At 43.2% G+C, this 19,385-nt stretch overlaps 1 protein-coding gene across 4 annotated transcripts in view; it reads left to right on the top strand.

Moving 5' to 3' along the window:
• Positions 1–19,385, top strand: part of COP1 (COP1 E3 ubiquitin ligase) — a 211,830-nt gene that overhangs the window by 152,771 nt on the left and 39,674 nt on the right. For all 4 annotated transcript variants that reach the window (XM_059728328.1, XM_019500188.2, XM_059728330.1 and 1 more), the window contains exons 16-18: positions 3,441–3,558; positions 8,317–8,441; positions 10,233–10,393. In XM_059728328.1, the coding sequence (XP_059584311.1) occupies positions 3,441–3,558; positions 8,317–8,441; positions 10,233–10,393 (404 nt within the window). The remainder of the gene's footprint in view (positions 1–3,440; positions 3,559–8,316; positions 8,442–10,232; positions 10,394–19,385) is intronic.

The raw sequence follows: 19,385 nt of genomic DNA, 5'->3' as shown, positions 1-19,385 counted from the left end.
AGAGAAGCGCATGCAGTTTGAAAAATGGATAGAAGGGAAACCTCCTCTTTACCAGAAAAATTTCTTAAATTCCATACTGAAATACAAAAAAAAAAATCACTGCCCTAAGACGTTGGATGTAAACTGACTAAAGATGTGCTTGACAGAACCACCTCTCTAGCCACAATTAATTTATCTGTTTATACAAATGAAAGTCTGCCTTTGCTTGTTCAGGGACAGTTTTTGTAACCATAACCTGATCCCTCTTTTCTGTGATATAACAGATGCCTGATCTGGTGTGGATAAGGTTGCCACCTGGGCTGGAGGTGACAGTAATAATTTGTTGTGCCGAGCTTTGCATGGCACTGGGTTCAGCCCTCCTAGCTTTGGCCTACATCACCTCCAGCCCAGGTACATACTTGAGTTGTGCACCCCTGGTATAAAAGGTGGCAACCTTATCCACACCAGATCAGGCATCTGTTATATCACAGCCTTACATACACAGCCCTTCTTCCAACATATGGCACACATTAGTCTGTAAATATAAAATCCCCTGGAAAATTGAGTGTTGGGGTACTTGTGAAAATTTTCACAAGTTAGGGGATACTTGCTACTTAAAAGGTTGAGAAACACTGATCCAGGGGACAGTGGGGGGCCTGGCTCCCTGCCTCTGCGCACATTCCTGTGGGGAGCATGAGGGCATGTGCCCCCCCCCCGCCCGGATCTGTGCACAGGATGGGGGCGGGCTGCTGGCTTGGGCTCCCTGCCCTGCCCTGCTGCCCACCCCCCAGAGCCTCCTCAGCACAGTGGGCAAAACCTGGCATGGTAGGGCAGAGTGGGGTGGGGAAGCTCGGTGCCACCGCCACAGCCCCATGCCACCATGGTGAGGTGGCCTCTACCCACCTGGTAGCATCTGGGGTGGCAGCATGGAATTGTGCCCCTCTCTGCTGCTGGGCAGATAGGGGGCGCCTTGCCACAGTAGCATGGAGCTCCCAGCAGCAGCAGTGAGCTTCCCTGCCTGGTTCTACTTTGCCCTGCTGTGCTGGGTCCTGTCCACTGGGCTGCGGAGGCCCCAGGGGGAGGGCAGCAGGTTGGGGAGCCTGAGCCAGCAGTGGGCAGCCTGCATCTGCTCCCCCTTACGCCCCTCTGTGTCATGTCGTTGTTGTCCGTCTCGTTGTCCTTTTTTCCCCCCCTCCCCCCCAGCTCCATTCCAGTCATGCCCATGGATGAGGGGAAGCTGAGCTCCATGCTCTGATTTGCCACAGCAGCCATTGCTTCCCACGGGCAGCAGCCAGGTTCGGGTGCTGTTGCAGATTGCAGGGGCTGCAGACCTGCATCCCTGTCCCTGTAGTCCTGACATCTGGGGGGCTCCCTCTGGCAGGGCTGGGAGAGGTGGGTGGGGAGCTGTGGGTGGGGAGCAAGGGGCACTGGCAGAGCCCGGGGCTGTGAGCGGGGAAGCGAGGGGTAATGGCATGGGCAGGGCACTGACATATTGGGCTGCTCGGTGCCACAAAACGGGGGTAGTGGGGGCAGTGGCAGCTGGACCTGTGTCTTCATGGGTGAAGGGGGCAGGCGGAGCTCTGATTTTTCCATGATAAGAAAACCCAATATCAAACACGAAGATTTATAGGTATTTAAAATTTATTTTATTTTAGTGATTGAGGCACTAGTAGGCTTTCAAATTGCTTTAAAATTGTAAATACAGTAAAAGTTCTGTTAACTGGCATCTTACAAGCCCGCATGCTCAATTAACCAGCATGCTGGCTTGTAAGATAAAGTGAAACCAGAAGTGTCCACCGTGGCACTTTTTCAGTTTCTCCGAGCCCCCAAGGCCTGAGGCAAAGCAGCCTGCGCTGCTGAGCCTCCGCCGCCTGGAGGCATAACAGAGCACATGGGAAGGGTGGCAGGATGCCCCAGCCACAGCAGGAGAAGGGGTGGCCCAGGCTGATCAATTAACCGGCATATTTTGTTATCCAGCATCCCCCATTCCTGGGGATGCCGGATAATAGAGCTTTTACTGTATTTCAATAAAATAGTGTTCAACTGATACATACATAAACATACATATACATGTACATCACCAATTTGGGGGTATTTTGTCAGAGAATTTGCGGGGGGGGTGGGGGTGGCTTTTGTGTTTTTAAACGAAGAAAACCAGGAGCCCTGCTGATCACTTTTTAAAATCCAGTTGTCTCTAACCATGTGGAATTTTGAGACAAATGAAGTATCATTCTGTAGACTTAGAATACTGCCTTGAAATCCAGAGTGAACAGGAAAAAATACTGTTGCTTTGAGTCCCTTTTAAATTTATCTTCACAGTAGACTCATTTTGTTTTCTGTTTTGGTCAAAAGGTCATGAGAGAGGAAGGTCAACTCAAGCTTTCAGCTAAGCCCAAATCTTGCATGGTTCTAAGCGTCTGGACACATGACTTGATTTCTAAAGAGTAATTACTTCTGATTTCACTCCATAGTAAATGTCCCTTGTAGTAAGGAGCAGGCATGTGGCCAGTTTTCCCAAACTAGCTGTCACAGTACATGTTAGTACAGTGCTTGGCCAATAGATGCTGGGGCTATTTTGGGAGTGAAGTCTCCCCCCAGTATTAAATTGACCAGTGTATATTTAATTCTCAAGGGGATAACTTTAACCAGAGTGGAGTGACTTATATCAAGGGTAAAGCTGTATGTCATGGATCTGTACACTAGAGTAGAGGCAAATTACTGCAGGGTTAATGTCATGTCTGCACCCCATATGAGAAATGAGATTTTCTGCTCAGTTTCACCTTATGTGTTTGGCCTTTTTTTCCTTGTTTCTATCGTACCAGTGACTAATTAAATCAAGCTGCAAATGAAAGATTGAAAGGTGGGGGAGGAAGGAGTTGATTAACCTTGTTGAACCAAAGAGAATGCTTGGGGTACTTTGGGGTTTGGATCTGTGATGCATTTTCTCCTCTTTTCTGGGAGATGACATTTAGTTTTGCAGAAATTAAAATGCACTGCTACCTCTGTAGTGATTCTTTTTATGTAGCTGTGGCACTGCAGTACATCTGTGAATTAGCTCTTAAGGGGAACAGGAATTTAGACTGTGTTATTTCATTAGCAGAAATGCTAATTCTCTTGATTTGAAATGAAGTTGGGGGAGGGGAAATAAGCAAAACAAAAATATAACATGCTGGAGTCCATGTAGGCTAAGCACCAAAAATGTAGTCCATATTTGATGCATTCCAAATTAAGCAACAGATTTAGTCTCCAGCCCATCTGACACCTATGCAAATTATTAATTAACAAGCTTCACTTGGGGGTAGAAGCAGGAAAATTTTGGACTGTATTTCTAAGGTTCTGCTTCAGAACCTTGTGACATTTTCTCATGCCTCTTGTTCTTAAGTAATCTATTAGCTGTAAGGGAAAAATCTTACCTTTTGCTTTCTAACAAGTTTTGCCTTTTACTCCTGTTTTGTCTCCAGATCACTGTGTTCACTACTATGATCTTCGCAACACTAAACAGCCAATCATGGTGTTTAAAGGGCATCGCAAGGCTGTCTCTTATGCAAAGTTTGTGAGTGGGGAAGAAATTGTCTCTGCGTAAGTATTTCCTTTCATGTTTGTTGAAAGCGTTATAGTCATTAATTCTTGGCAAACTTCTGAGCTTTTTCATGGACTCTGTTGTGCATACATACCTGTGTGGATGAGTGCATACCATGTGTGCAAGCTATCATTCTGTTAAACAGCAGATTCATGTGCTTTGTGGAACAAAAATAGAAAATTATTTCTGGTCTCACTTGGCTCTGCTCTCATAGAGCAAAGGAACTCAAGTTAAAAAAAAAAAAAAAAAAAAAGGAAAAAAAGCTCAAATTTGGCTAATGCCCATGAGACACCATGTAATACAGCAGTCCTGACCAGGTGGCTCAGTGTGATGATTCATATTATCTTGAAGACCAGTGTTCAAATTAAATTTGAGTTAGAAACTAGAGTAGTAGTTCTCGACTTCATTAGACTCAGAACATCCCTCTGAAAATGTCAACTCTTAGGTTTCACTCATTTTTTGGCTGCAGAAAGGTAATAAATCAACTTTTCTAGAGGTTCATTGATATGCTGGTCCATATCATATCGGCACCAATAAAAGTAAAATTGAAATTATTGATGATTGGCTTTTTTTGCCTGATGTCACCAATAAATTCTGTGTGCATGCGCACATCCATGCCATGCACATGGTCGGGTGTGCATCCTGGCAGCTTGGAGAGCAGTGTCTGACCAGTAAGACTTGTGGGGGGGGGGGGGGGGAAATTGAGGTCCCTGTGGTGAGGGAAGGAGTGGGGCTGGGGCAGGTGCAGCCCAGTTCGTGCCATGCCGGGAAGAGCCTGGGCACAGCTTCTGGTCCCAGCCTGCAGCCCACCCTTGTTCCACGCAGAGATCTGGGGAGCACATGCCTCCCCCAGGGTATGCACAGCAGTGGGAACTGCCCCTGCCTTTCCCGCACCCCCTGGATGAGCCACTCATGGCTCTGTCCTGTGCCCCTGCCCCAGCCCCACTCCCTCTCTCCCTCACTGTGGGGGACTCAATCTGCTCCCCGCATGCCCCTCCCTTCCCCCCCCCCCCCCCCCCCCCCCCCCCCCCCCGCCAACAGACTTAGCAGCCAGACACTGCTCTCCAAGCTGCTGGGCTGCATATCAGCAATCGGATTGGTATCGGCTGATATGGCTCATTAATAATCGGCCATTGGTATCAGCCCAAAGAATCTTTATCAGTGCACCCCTAAATGTTTCTGTTGTGAAGAACTCAGAAAAATCACAAGAGGTCAGAATGTCTGTGATACTTTAGATTCCTGTCCAAATTCCCTGGGTTTATTTTGTGAATCGTGTTAGTGGGTTTTGGGTTGTGCAGTGCTAATATTGCAGTGCTAATATTGCATGGCATCCTTGAAAGGATCTCAAGGCACCCCAAGATGCCACAGCATCCTGGTTGAGATTCACTGAATTTGTCAAAAAGGAGCTACGTTTATGGACAACTATCCAGGAAGTCATTATTGGGAAATATTTTTACATAGTTGAGTTAAACTGGCATTTCCTACTCTAAAGGTCTTGGGCCTTAAGGGAATGGAACATGTTGTCAGTACTAATGGTGTACTTATTATGAGTGTTCAGTGTTACAGATAAAGGTGGCCCACTGATAGAGCTGTTCAGTGGAAGCTTCCCCAATGCTTTTCAGTGCTTTCTTTTTTTAACCAGTTCCATTCCTGACTATTTTTAACCAGAATTGCATCCCTCTGAGAAGAGTTAAATCCTCTTTTTGAATTTAAAAGCAAATCAAATCTATGCTTTGTTGAACCAGATGCTTTTTAGAAAAAAAAAGTATTTTCTGTTAGTGGAAGGCAGGAAATATTTTACATGCATGATCAAGTGGCACATGATGCGTGGGACGTTTGAGGACAAATTGCCCTGTCCTACTTGAGAAGCCTTCTGAAAGTGCTGATTTCACAACCCAAATAAAAATATTGATAGAGCTGTCAGGCTTAAATAAGGCAACAGCAGTGTGAGGGGATTGTTTTGAGAGCTGGGACACCCCTTTTCAAAGAGTGCTGAAATTAATTTGAAAGAGAGTAGATTGTTTTTCACTTTCAGGTTTCCAAAACTTGGGAGAGGAGATAAAATGACAGTAAAGTTTGTAATGACCAAGGATTAACTGCTTTAATAAAAAACATGCATTCAAATCAAATTGTCTATTTCCAACTAAAGTTGTTTTATAGATTGCATTGATTCACTCTGCCTGGTTGAGTTAGACTTTAAGCTCAGAGACGGTGGTGCAAAGACCTGCCTAATGCTTAGCTGGGGCCATTGATTTTTGGGCCTGTTTTACAAAGAATCTGATTTAACAGAGCAGTGCATTCAGGATATTTTTGGAGAGAGTATGAAGTGGGACAGGAGCATTCCAGATGGAGGATCAATGGCCTTTTTCTCTCCTTGCTGTCTAGTGCCAGATAATTTTTTTTTCTTGCTTTATGGCATACTTATCTTGATCAATGAAAACATAATTAGAGGTTGATATGAATTTGTTAACATTAAAGGCATTCCATTAGCAATAAATTTTAAGGATTTTTATTTTAATGAACAGAGTTATAGAATATATGACATTAAAACATGGAGGTTAAGTGCCTATAAAGGCCTTTCTGATGAGTTGGTTGATGGCACAACAGAGAAGCAGTCATTTGAATTCTGACAGCTACAGGAGAGGGAAACCTGGTGCTGATGCATCTTGGAAGCATGCAGTAGTAGTTCCTGACTAGCCACTTGTAGAATTTTAAAAGCTCTATTTAGCCATTGCCTCCATAATAGTGCAAGAAGCATAATGTTGCTATGTTGCTGGGAGGTAAAACAATCTAAAATTGAAATCGCCCTCCATGTTTCCAGGAGCTGTATTCTTGCACTGTATTGACATGAAAGCAATACAAGAGAAAATGGGAAGGTAATGCTTAACTTGGAGTCGGGGGGAGGTGTTGAGGTGGCACAGGAACAAGGGTTGGTAAAGTGTGAAGACCCCGCTATGTGGACTTTTCCTACATTTGTCTCAAAGTCTTTTTGGCTCAAAGAACACACCTCTCCCCTAGGTCCTAATAACAAAAGATACCATTCAGATCCTTAATTCGGACCTCATTTGCTATCGACTGATAAACCACACTACATTTGTCATCTCATCTCTGTTACTTCTTATTATTGTTGTTGACGTGTGAGGTAATGTTTTGCATTATAATATGAATAAATAAGCTTCGGTAAAGAAGTTGTTTGGGCTGCATTTGGAAATCAGTGGTATCTGGGTATAGGTAGTTTGTCCCTGGCAACATACTGAGAATTTCAAACTCCTCTCTAACTTCTTATTTTCTGAATTGTAAGGTTTTTGGATGATTTGGGATGTGTGCCTAAAAAGTGTTAAACTGCTTTTTAACCTTGAGCTAAAAACTCACACACTCTCTCTTCTTTGAATAGAGAAGTTTTTTATACAGAGAGGAGCAGCTCCAATATGATGATGCAAGTCGGAATATTCTGATAGCTTGGAGCATTTATACACACAGATTTGTCTGCTTTGATGTGCCAGAGATCCGGCACGTTGGAGCAGACTCAGTTTTCTGCTCCGCACACAGGCTGATATGCATGTGAGCTGACACGCCCGATGCTCCATTGCGTGCATGTGTATAACTGACGAAATGTGCAACAACACTGAGGAAAATGGCAACGGTGTGCTTTTGAACTAAAATACCTTCGATGTGTTTTAGCTCAAAAGCGTGCTGCTGCCATTTTCTCAGCGCTGTCGCACATTTTGCCTTTTATACAAATGGATGCACTGCAGCACCAGGCACTTTTAAAAGCACCCGACACTGGTGCAAATGTGTACAAATGTCCTTGGTGGTAAGAGGAGGTACCTGGGCTCCAGCTCTGCTTAATTATTTGTACAAAGTGAAACAGTGTCAATGGAAAAGATTGAGAGGAGAGCACCCTGCTCCTGAATAACATATAACCTGTTGGCAAGAGCACTTTCCTGGTAGCTGGAAAATGCGGGCTCAAACCCCATGATGACAGGGAAAGAAATGAAACCTGCATCTCCTCCTTCAGTCTTGGTAAATGCTCTTGATGACTCTTTAGCTTTTCTAACAAGTGCTGGAAATATTTCCTTTTAAAATGGAATGAAAGAAATGTTCAAGTCTTTTCAGGTTTTATGTTTGGTTGGTTGATTGGCTGGTTGGTTGGTTTGATGAGGAAAAAATTTTAAAAAAGAAGAGGTTGAAGCCAGAACTTTTTTTTTTTTTTCCCCTAATCAGCTATAAAACAGAAAATCATCCTGGATAGTTTGTCACTTACTGGACTAAGCAAAAGCAGCATACTCTCAGGATTGTTGGAGGAGGAAGAAGAGAAGAAAATTGCACGGGCTAGTATTCCAGCTGTTGGGCCAAGAGACGGATGTGGGTGCTTGTAGTGGAAAAAGCATTTGATATGTCTAGGATATGTGGGGATGAAGAAGGAGGCAAAAAAGGTCCCATGGGTCATGAGACTAAGTCAAGTGGAGGACAGGGCATTTACAGTAGTATAGGAGAAAGGAAAACTAATACTGTTGGGAAAGTTTTTATGCAGCCAGCTAATGCATTTGACTTTTTTAAATTAATATGATAACTAATACTAGTATGGTTTGACTAAAGTCTGTCTGAAATTGAATAAACTTCCTTGAATTCATCCAAGAGTTTGATTTTTTGTAAGTATCACGCTGCTTACAAAGTAATAGTGTAAAGTGGAAGTCTCAATTAAAACCAGGATCCTCTACCTTTATAGTAACACTAACTTTCTGGACTGTTACCAGGTCAACAGACAGTCAGCTGAAGCTGTGGAACGTTGGGAAACCTCACTGCCTGCGCTCCTTCAAGGGCCACATCAACGAGAAGAATTTTGTAGGCCTGGCATCCAATGGAGACTATATTGCCTGTGGTGAGTAGAACAGCATCCACATATGTTTGCAGAGCTCCCAGTCCTCCACATAGCCTTCCCCCTAGAGAGCGGTATAAAGAGTTCAAGCCTAGTGGAGTTTGCACTTATTGCAGTTCCAGACTGGTTTTTCAGCTGGTATCATTGCGCGTGACATTTAATGTAGCTTTCAGGGTCCTGCTACACATTCAAATTAAAGCTGATTAGAAACCAACTATAGAGTTATTACACATTTTTAAACATTAACTTTGTAGCTAGTTGACCCTTTTTATAGCTGGATAGTCATTTTTGTCCTGTGATAATTACTTTGTATGTTTGGCTGGTCTAAATTTATTGCACAATTAACCAGTTAATTGTGTAATGTATGTAACATCCAGCAGGGGCCTTAGAATTTCATGGAAAAATCAACAGCCAGCATTAGGTGTCATGAACATGGCATGTATCTTTTAAAGTTATTAACCAGTCGTTCTAACTAAATCATCTTATAGTAGGTCAGAATTCTGTAGCTGCTTGGGTAGTCTTGGATGTGTTATTTAGCATGGTACGTGGCATAGCCAAAGCAGTCCAGTATCATTTATTCTGGACCACTTTCTAGTAGACCAAGCAAGTCATTTTAAAGAGAGACTCTAGCTTCCACTGAGCTGTTTTTTTGTTGTTGTTGTTTTTTCTCCACTAGGATGTACTATAAAATCTATGTAAATCCATTTTTCTACTGCAGTGGATTATGGCGAACTCATTGGAGGATAAATTAAGAATTCAGACAATTCCACCATTGGTGAAAAGATTCCCTAAATCAGGGCTGTGCAAATTCAAAATGGTCAGGGGCTACATGTCCTACAAGCTGCACACTGCAGGGAGGGCACTAGCGGGGGACACAGGCCTCCCAGGATAATGCCCCATGTGTGCATGTGAGTGGGTGCTGCCACCCTGCTGCCCCACATCCTACTGCACCACATGTGTGCATAGATGCGCCTTCTCATGCAGCATGGCATCCCTGCCTCACCTTCAGCTCCCTGCAGGCTCCCCTATGGCACTGTGACACATGAGCACTTTGGGCTGGTGGCTTCCCCAGCACCAATGCCATGCCATCCTGCCCCACTCCTGGCATGGGGGCAGGCAGCAGAAGTCAAGGGAGGGAGGGAAGTGCCAAGACCCCAGCTGTTGGAGCAGCCAGGGCAATGGGGGCAGCTGCAGCCAGGTGGGAGCCCAGGAGCTACATTGTCTGTCTTTCGCAGGCTACCAATTGGGCGTCCCTGCCCTAAATGTTGCTTCTGCACTGCTGTGGTTCATTCAAGTGTCTAGCAACATTCTTCTACTTTCAGGGTAGTGCTTTTTTTTTTTTTTTAATATTGCAGTTGTCTGTCTGTCCTTGTCCCCCTCCCCCCCCCCTTTTCCAAACCTACATAATGACCAAGGAATCATATAGCACACAAGATATAAAAAACTAATATCACTAAATCCCGCTTTGCACCACACTCATAATACTGAAGTGACCTGATTATAATTTTGTCACGTACAGGGCATCTTCAGTTATGATCCATGCTTTACCAAAGTTACAGAACAAGATCTCAACAATATATATGCATTACTGGAAGAGTCTTATAATCAAGTCTGACTAATTTGTAATGTAGACTGTCATCATAACTTGAAAATCTGATGTGGAGTGATGTTGCTGTGGAGTGATGTCGATATGGAGTAGTCAAGTCACAGCAGCCATCTGTGATGAGGTTCAAAGAAGTCTTACTTATTGGGGTCCAGTTCTAAAACTTTTACATTGTTTACTTATATTTATAGGAAGTGAAAATAATTCCCTCTACCTGTACTATAAGGGCCTCTCAAAGACACTGTTGACTTTCAAGTTTGACACAGTCAAAAGCGTCCTGGACAAGGACCGGAAGGAGGATGACACAAATGAATTTGTCAGTGCTGTGTGCTGGAGGGCGCTGCCAGATGGGGTAAGCTTTCCTTTCTCTTAAGATTGCAGCTGGGCAAATGCCAAATGTTCATTTAAGATGATGGCATTGTTGAAGGTTTGGCTGCTTATATTTTCCTGGTTACCTTTCTTGGAATTTTGCAAGTCAGTAGTAGATGGCATGATTTTAAACAATAGAAACATTATATGTCACTTTTAAAAAAAAAAAAAAAAGTGCATGCTAATGAGTCAATTTGTAACTCAAGAAAAGTTAGAAATTCAAAATTATAGCAAGCACAAAATGTCCTTTTCTGCAGACTTAGCAGCATTTTGTAGCAATCGATTCCTTTGAGTGTTTCTTTATATAGGCCTGACATCTTGTTGTTTTTTGTGGGTTTTTTGAGGAGTTTTGGTGAGGTTAGAAAAGTGATCATATGCCGTTATTTAAATTGCATCTTGCCTGTGTGGGATTACACGTTTCAATATAGGCACCATTTATGAATGGTTAAATGTATAAATAAAATAAGCACAAGTTGCAGTCATCTCAATTACTGTTTTATTGATCATTATTTCAAATATACAGTGTGCATACTAATACTGTAGTTTACGTGGTCTGGTTTCGTTGTGAGGCTCTCGACTTTGATTGGCTTGGAAAAATTTGGTTAGAGTTTGTGTTTAAAAACCTCATAAAAATACTTGCATGTGAATACAAGTACAGTATAAAGTTATTTGTGTTTGTTTGCAGATCAGGGATTTAATTGGTTTAGAAAAACTTTGCCCTATATGGAATTTTACTTTAAGAACTAAAGACAAACCTGAGAGATTTGCCTCCAAAAAATCTCTTTACAGTAATAATGGTAATGGAAAATGCCATCCCAATCATGACTTGGGTGTCACCTAAGGCAAGCTTATTTCAGATAGTAATGCAGAATCAAAACCAGATCTTGCTCTGTTTTTTAAATAATTTGCATCTCACATTAAAAGATAAAAGCTACTTTTATTCTTTTAGACCCTGAGATTTTTTTTTTGGTCTGATTTTGTAGTAATCTTATTATAGACAGATATGGATGGCATAACTCAAGTGGACATTAGCAGCTATACAACTTTCAATTCAGATCTCTACCACAATGGCCATTCAGCAGTAACCTGTAGACTTAAGTGCCCCTTTCCCATTTTTCTCTTTGTAGTAGTATTTCCAGTCAGCCTGCCTTGCTCATTGATTGTATGTCTGCGTTTTGTCCAGGCAATAGAGATGAATTCTCTGAGTCTTTTTGATTACTTTTCCTTGCCTCTTCCCATGTTTCCTATCACACTGTCCCTCACTAATCTAGTCTGAGTGGTACTCATATTTAACCACCTCATAAGCCATTAAATTGAGTTACGGAGAGGTACAAAAGAATTTTAAAACCTGAATGTAAAAATTTGTGTAATAAATGGATGGTAATGCAACAATTAAATCAACTCGGTAAATGTGCAGTCTGATCATAATTTAGATCTTATTTTGTTATCTGACTCTACCGCTATTTTGATCATATCTGTCATTTCCTTCTGGGTTTGTTTTAAATCACCGTGTATTTCTCCTTTGACTACCCAGAGTACCCTTTCCTAGTTTAGAAAGTGAGCAGGGAAGAGCTACATGTGATTCGTGAGTTAGAGGCTGTGTGTTTGTTTTCAGCAATTTACCTGTGGCTATGGTATATCCTGTGCTACTTTATGTACAGTATTTGCATGTTTTCATGAGTTACCATTGTGATCCCTTCTTTGTCAGGAGGTCTTAGCCTTTCTCCCATAATAGTGCATCACACTTTTAATTGTTCAGGGGATCCTCCTAGAGTTTGCTAGAAATTTTGCTAGAGTTGTTGGCATGTTAAATTACTGCACCAGCAAATGGTTACAAGGGTCTTGTACAGACATGATGAGCCTTTCAAGGAAAATGTTCTTTTATTCTTAGTTTCATACAATTTTTTGGAATATCATATGTCCTTTTCTAAGAAGGCTTCAGACTTGCACCAGTTCACCTGGAGAACAGGATATGTTTTCAGTGAAGTCTGGAGTATATTTAGAGAAAATGATGTTTTTCTGATGTTCTTGTAATGCATTGAAGTCAAGGATCTAGTTCTGATTTCTGGCTGTCTTACCTTGGAAAATTCACTCCTCTCATTTTCCCCCCTTATACAAGGGGGATGCTTAGGTCTTGGACGCGCAATATGTTTATACCAGTGTATTTGGCCTCTATGCCAGTATAAAAAAGGATCTAATACAACACACAGTCCATGCCAGTATAATTTACTTGAATCCTGGTGTAAATTACCCTGGGAGAAAACAGGGTGAAAACTATACAGGTATATTTTAAGCATTTTCTGTTCATCCTGGGATATTGCGTGCTCAGGGCAAACCAGCTTAATACCCACTGCCTTTTTACCTAATCAGCAGTCCCTCAATGGTAGAACGATCTTTACGACAACTCATTGATGGTTCTTGAGGTAACTGCAGAAGTTGCAGGTCTTTCTGCAGGGATGAGTAGGCCAGGATTTATCTCCTTTTTTCCCCTCTGCCTCAAGAGCAAGACACTTTATCTTGAAGCAGGCTGCCCATTGATTGAGCACCATTGGAGGCAATTAGCACCCATCTCCTCCCAGCTCTTAATTGTCAGCATCAGTTTTCTTGAGGTATGCCTTCAATCATTTCCTCTGGCTGCTGTGAGATCTCAGGCTGCAGCTAAGCTTTGGAATAGAACATTTGTTTTGGGAATTGAGTCGGGCATCTGCACATTGTCTGGTCCAGTGAAGTTGGTGCTTGAGGATCACTGACTTAATGCTGATAACATTGGCTTCAACAAAGCATTTGTGTGGTGATCTTCCCATTTGATGCGGATGATTTTTCAGAGGCATTGGCGATATCTTTCCAGGCTCTTGCAATGACAACAGTAGGTCATACATGTTTCACACCTGTAGAGGAGAGTGGGGATGATGACTGCATTGTATACCTGGATCTTGGTGTCTTTCTGGAGATCATGGTGCATGAGATGTGCGATGCAACAGGGGAGACTCCAGCTAGGAAGCTGAGGGTGAGGTAGGCCACATGGCACTGTTGTGGGGAGAAGGGTGAGGGGAAAAGGAGCACTGGGCTGTATGGTGCAGCTGGGAAGGGAAGAGCATGCAGCTTGTAGCCTCAGGGGTGCAGCTCCCCTAGTGCAGGTTTCAGGACATGTAGCCCCTGGCTGTTTAAAAGTTAAACTGCCCTGCCTTGGGACTCTTCAGTATAAACCAGAAGTGATAGTTTCCCTGCTTTAACAACAGAACTAGGAAGATAGATAGAAATGTCTCTTCCATCTCTTTCTAAGGATTGCATATGGGAGAGTCCCTTCTAAGGGCTATATCTTGGTCAGACATCTGGGATGTAGATGATTCTTTATGAAGGCCCAGTTGTATTCGACTTCTCCTTTTACTCCTGCATAATGTTTCTAACTTTCCTGAAGAGAGGACACACTATATTCTGACCTGGCTGCTTACATTCCAAAGTTAAAGGTGTACATCTTACATCTGTCACTCCATTATTCTTAAATAACCCTCTGTACCCCCTCTCAAACTTAAGTTGACATTTCTCAGAAATCTGCTGTTTGGAGATCAGGTTCAGCATGGTCTGTTCCTAGGGCAGCAGAAAAGGTATTACAGCTGAACACAGAGGCAATTTGATTATGTAGATTAAGCATGGCTCAATCTATCATAATTGCTGTAAAGAAGCTATTTAATTTTGTGCCTGTTTGCATGAGTGTTCATTACTGCAGATAAGCAAGTTAGCCTGAGAGACTTTCCAAGCAGAAATATCAAGGCCTTGATAACCAGCAAGGAGATGGAGATAAGAGCTGGGGGGGAAAAAGCCATGTAAATTAGCCTAGGTAAAGATTTGTGTCTTTTTAGACAAAAAAAAAAAAAAAAAAGTATTAAAAGCAGCATCATGTTTTTTTTGGTTTTTGTTTTTAATTAAGTTTTCTCATTCTCTAAAAGAAGCAGTTTGGGAATATATACTGTACTTTGCTTAAAGGTCATTTGACATGGAGTTGGAACACTTTTAATTGTGTATTTTCTAAGTACTAACATAATAGCACTGCAACTTTGTGAAAATATCTTTGAATCAACATACAGACTGGAAGAACAGAGAACTGGCTTGTGTTTGCTCATCTCAGGGTCATTCTTCAAATCATCGATTTAGCAGTTTCTGGGAGTCGAACCATTTAACCACCAGCAAAAGTCTCTTGGATATTCAGGAGGATTCGGTTCTCCCTCATATGTTATGCGACGGAAGTATCTTTGTATCCATCTCATTCCTTGTTACCCTCTCTTGGCGTTTCTGATAACATTGTAATCATTCCCCAAAACTAGTTGCTAGTTGGTGTGCTAGGTTAATTACCAGTATTGCCAGGAATTTTTAGAGGAATGACTGGACCCAGCCTTCTTTACCAAAATAGCCAGCTTCATTAGTTTCAGATGATCCTTTTCTTAGGTTTTATACTGTTCTGAAACAAGTGTGTTGTACACATCTTCCTGGCTTGCCACTTTAAACAAAAATTAACTTGGGGGTGGGGGGAGGTGGCTTGTCAAAACTCAGATCATTAATGACAGCACTGACCATTAAATCATCTTATTTCTTGACAATATCTCAGATTTAATTAAATTTTTAAATAATAACATGCAATTATTTTACCATTAATTATTAAATAGTATCTTTATTTTGTCATGTATCTGTTTTATTTCTCATAGGATTCATATATTGGCATACATGAGCTACTCTGGAACATCAACAATTTACAATCATCAAATTGTCTCCTTTACACTAGATTTAATTTAGCTAATTCAGATTATTTCTGAAAGTGATTCATTGCAAATTTTAAATGCTAATTCATTTGGAAGAGTTATTAATATTAACATGACATCTCCCATGTTGTTCCTAAATACCCAGTGCTTATTCAGTGTCCTTCCATAATAACCTACATTATCTAGTCATAGTTCTAGTAACCTGAAAGCTCAGTTTTAGCTTCAGCTATTTTCCAAAAACTCTGAGTATTTTATCATTTTCATTCTACTTTGCTGTGCTTTGTAAAAGCTGGGGTTTAAAATCATTTCAAAACTAATTGTTTTTATTTTCAAGTTAAATAGGGTTTTTTTTTCTTGCAGAATCTTCTGATAGAGTTCTTCAGGTAACAGTTGAGGATAATTAAAGGCTAGAACTATGCTGTTCTCTTTAGTTCCCCTAGCTTCTAAATTTGAGCCTCTTTCTCTAGGTGGTCACATTCAGCAGTAGTGATCTACTGAAAATGTTTTTAGGACAACCCCTTCCATTTCTTCATTTTTCAGTGTTTGAGCCCCAAAACAGTTGATTCCTTATGTCAAAAGATTACACTTTGCAAAAGTGTGCCTTCTCTTTATATTGACGTAGCTTCTGGTCTAGTATTATATTACTCTGTTTCCTTCACCTTCATTCCCAAAATGATGTGGACGACCCCTTGGTGTATAGCACAGTAGGGCTCATGCGTGTGACCCTTCAGGCAGATGAATAACATAGGGTAGGTCTGCTGGCTGGATTGGGACCCATGCTACCCCACCTAGCCCCCATGCATCAGGATTGGGCCCTGAATGCCTAATGTAATGCGGAGATCTTTGGGAATCCCCACAGACCAGATAACCCAGCACCAGGGGCATCTGGCCTGGAAGGTGGGGGCTGCGCATCCCTGATATAGCAAACTTGGCTCCCCTTGTTTCTCTCTTTTGGTCAAAATGCATAATTAATAATTTCCCATTTGTGGTAATCTAGGAATCATTTCCTGATAAACACGCAAACTTAGTTAGGTTCGCAATGTCTCTGTTTCCCCTAGAGAGCCTTAAATGGGTTGGCTGCTCCTCATGGAGTTTATGCACTATGGAGTTTAGATATACCAAGTTAACTAACTCCAGACTGGCAGTTCTCAACCAGGGTATTGTGGCACCCCAGGATGCTGTGATACCAGCACCACCATAATGGGGAGACACTGTCCTGCACACTCTGCTTTTCAGGAGGCATACAGAGGCTGAACTGGAAGAGCTGGAAGAGAAGCGGTATGCCTGTCTGCATTACGCTACTTTCTGCTGCGGATGCTTCTCAGTTTGGTGCCGTTCCTCCTAAAAACTGAGGAACACAGCAGTTTCATCCTATGGTGGCAGTACTGACAGTTCACAGTACTCCCTTGGCCTGCCCCCTCCCAAGCTGCTGTGTCCTTTTGCCCAACCCTTTCCACCCCATCATCACTCCCTAGGTATGGCCTAACACCTCATCCCTCCCAGCTGGGCATCCCTGAATTCTCCCCAACTTGCTCCAGGGCTGGAGTTCAGGGGAGATCACCTTGGATAACTAAGGGAAAAAACTTGTCCCAGTGGTTCCAGATTCCCACCAGTCACCTGGAGCCGTGTGTGGGGAATCAGCTGCTGCACTAGGCCAGGCAGAGCTAGTGCAGCGGTCCCTGCCAGTGGCCTAAAGGGGTGAATGTAATATATTTGTAATTATATAATCAATCAATAACAGTAATACAATGATAATGCTTGTTACACTCTTCATAATATTTTTATATTAGGTTTTTTTTAAATGGGGTGCTCTGAGAAGTTTCTGAGAAGTTTTGGAGTGTCTTGAATCTAAAAAGGTTGAAAATCATTGTTCTAGATCAGGGGTGGGGAATTATTTCAACTTGAGGGCTGCTTAACAACTTTTGGTGAGCTGTACAGGGCCACAAGGGTAGCCCTACCTCTTGAAAGGTGCTCTGCCACCTGATTGCCAATTTGGGACCAGAAGTCCCTGTGACAGAATGCTGCCTCTGTCTCTCCCCAAAAGCTCTGCTATGTAACAATTTGGTTAATATGGTCCCTGCAGAGGCCAGACATCGCATCTCTTTAGGTAACCTGAGTTGGATACATTCCTGAGGGAGGGGGGAAACCTGCTCCCTCTGCCTACATGACTGGCATCACATACCTGGGTGAGGGGCTTATGCTCCCTGTTGTTCTGAGCAATGCCAACCTGACTGGGAAGAGGCTAGAGACACTGCTAGTCTACCCAGCATCCAATTTGATGTATTTAAAAGTGGCTGGCTGGCAGCCAACAGGTGCTGGTCTCCATTGGACCAGGTAAATGAGATCATAAGGTCTATATAAGTTAAAGACTGCCCAGGGGGAGGAGCAGTTGCCATGATGAAAACTCAGAAAAGAGCTAGACCATCTAAAACTTGCTTTGTCTCTTGAAACTCATGATCATTGAACTGCCTGCCTCCAGAGGGAATCTCCATCTGCCTCTGGATGATACTTGTGAGTAAGCTACCTGAGATCTAACTAGATATATAGCTTGCAGTAACACAGATGCGTGATCAAAGGCTACCCAGCCACGCCTGTTTCCTCCATGGGAATTCCCTGATATTGCTCCTACCCTGTACCTTATTCCAAACCTACTCCTTGTAACCAATAAAGTTATGCTTTGTACCCAGAGTGGGAAACTTATTGGGAGTGGGTCTAGATTATGCCTCGGGGATCCCCTTGGTTTGGCTGACTAAGGGAGACCACTATTTGGCCTGTGTTTCCCAGGGGGCACAGAGCCAGGATCAGTCCACACCATGGGTGGTGGCAGCGTTACCCCCAGGCTAGTGGGTGTGCTCCAAGAAGGGGGTCGGCCAGATGTGAGGCACCCCCAGGGAGGCACTTGGAGCTTGGAAGGTGGTTGGGCTCAGTGAGGAGGGTGGCTCAGTGCAGGAGCACCCCCTCCTGGCCCACCACAGTCCCACCTCTAATTCCTGAACTTTGCCCCTAGAAGTCCCTCCCCTTGCCCCTGGAAGTCCTCGTGGGGGGGGGGGGGGGGGCATTGCCATCTTGGAACCAGAAAAAAAAAGCAAATCATACACAAAAAAATCAAACATACTATAAAATTATTTTAATTTTACTTCAAAAATATTTTTGTCCTGACTTGCATGTTTTGCTTAGTGTATATACAGGCTATTGCATAATAGCTCAAAATAAAGTCTTACTCTTGTATATCGTGAGTGGGGGGTATGTGTGTGGGGGATTTGTGGGGGGGTGGGGCTTGGGGTTGTGTGGTGTGAGGGTCAGTGTGTGTGGGGGACTTGTGGGTGGGTGGGTGTGGGGTTTAGTGGGGGGTGAGGGTGTTTATGGCTGGGGGTGGGGCTCCTGCCACCAGTGGCTGCAGCAGGCAGCTAGTCCTCAAAGTGTTCATGGTCCACAGCAGGCAGAGCCCCTGGTGGCGCGTGGCTCTGGCTGAGTCCCAAGAGCTGCACATGGCAGCAAGGAGCCAGGTTGGCCTGGTCCGCTGGCACGTGCCTTCGAACAAGACCAGGCTGGCTCTCTGCCAGCATGTGAGGCTTTTGGCATTGCAGGTGTGAGCCGCACCCCATTGGGTCAAGCCAGCTCCGTGCCTCTGTGTGGAGCTTCCAGCACTGGAAGCAGGAACTCCCCTCCTCACTCCCCAGCTGTCCAGTCATGCGCCATTCTGCTTGGTGCCTCCACATGGGGCTCCCAGCTGGAGTGCTGTGAGCCTCTTGGAGGTGGAGGCACAGAGCCTGCTTGGTCATATATTGCGCTGCCTCTGAAAGCCCATCTCCTGCTCACTTTCGGAGGATCAGTCATGGGCCAGTAATACTTATTTCTTGGAGAGGCCTGCAGGCCAAATAGAACAGCTTGGCAGGCCGGATCCAGCCTGTGGGCCATAGTTTGCCTACCACTGTTCTAGATGGTGATTGCCAACTTCTCTGTTCCACACTGTTCTCTCTGACCACATTAAGATAGCTCTGGCTTTGTGTAAAAGCTTATCAACTTCTAGTACTTTCACCTAAGCAAATTCCTTTACTAATATATCTTTGTACTTTTGAATAAAATATTTTCCCTGAAATTTATTTCACTCCATTCTGTTTTCTTCCTATTTCTTAAGACTTGCAGGGGTTCTATATTGACCTCATTTTTTTAACAGGAAATGTTAAATCTAATCTTTTAAAATCAGACCCAGAGCATCAC

The sequence above is a fragment of the Alligator mississippiensis genome, chromosome 5 (assembly GCF_030867095.1).
Source record: "Alligator mississippiensis isolate rAllMis1 chromosome 5, rAllMis1, whole genome shotgun sequence".
NCBI lineage: Eukaryota > Metazoa > Chordata > Crocodylia > Alligatoridae > Alligator > Alligator mississippiensis.
The sequence above is the reverse complement of the archived record's forward strand: the minus strand, read 5'-3'. Positions and strand labels throughout refer to the sequence as shown.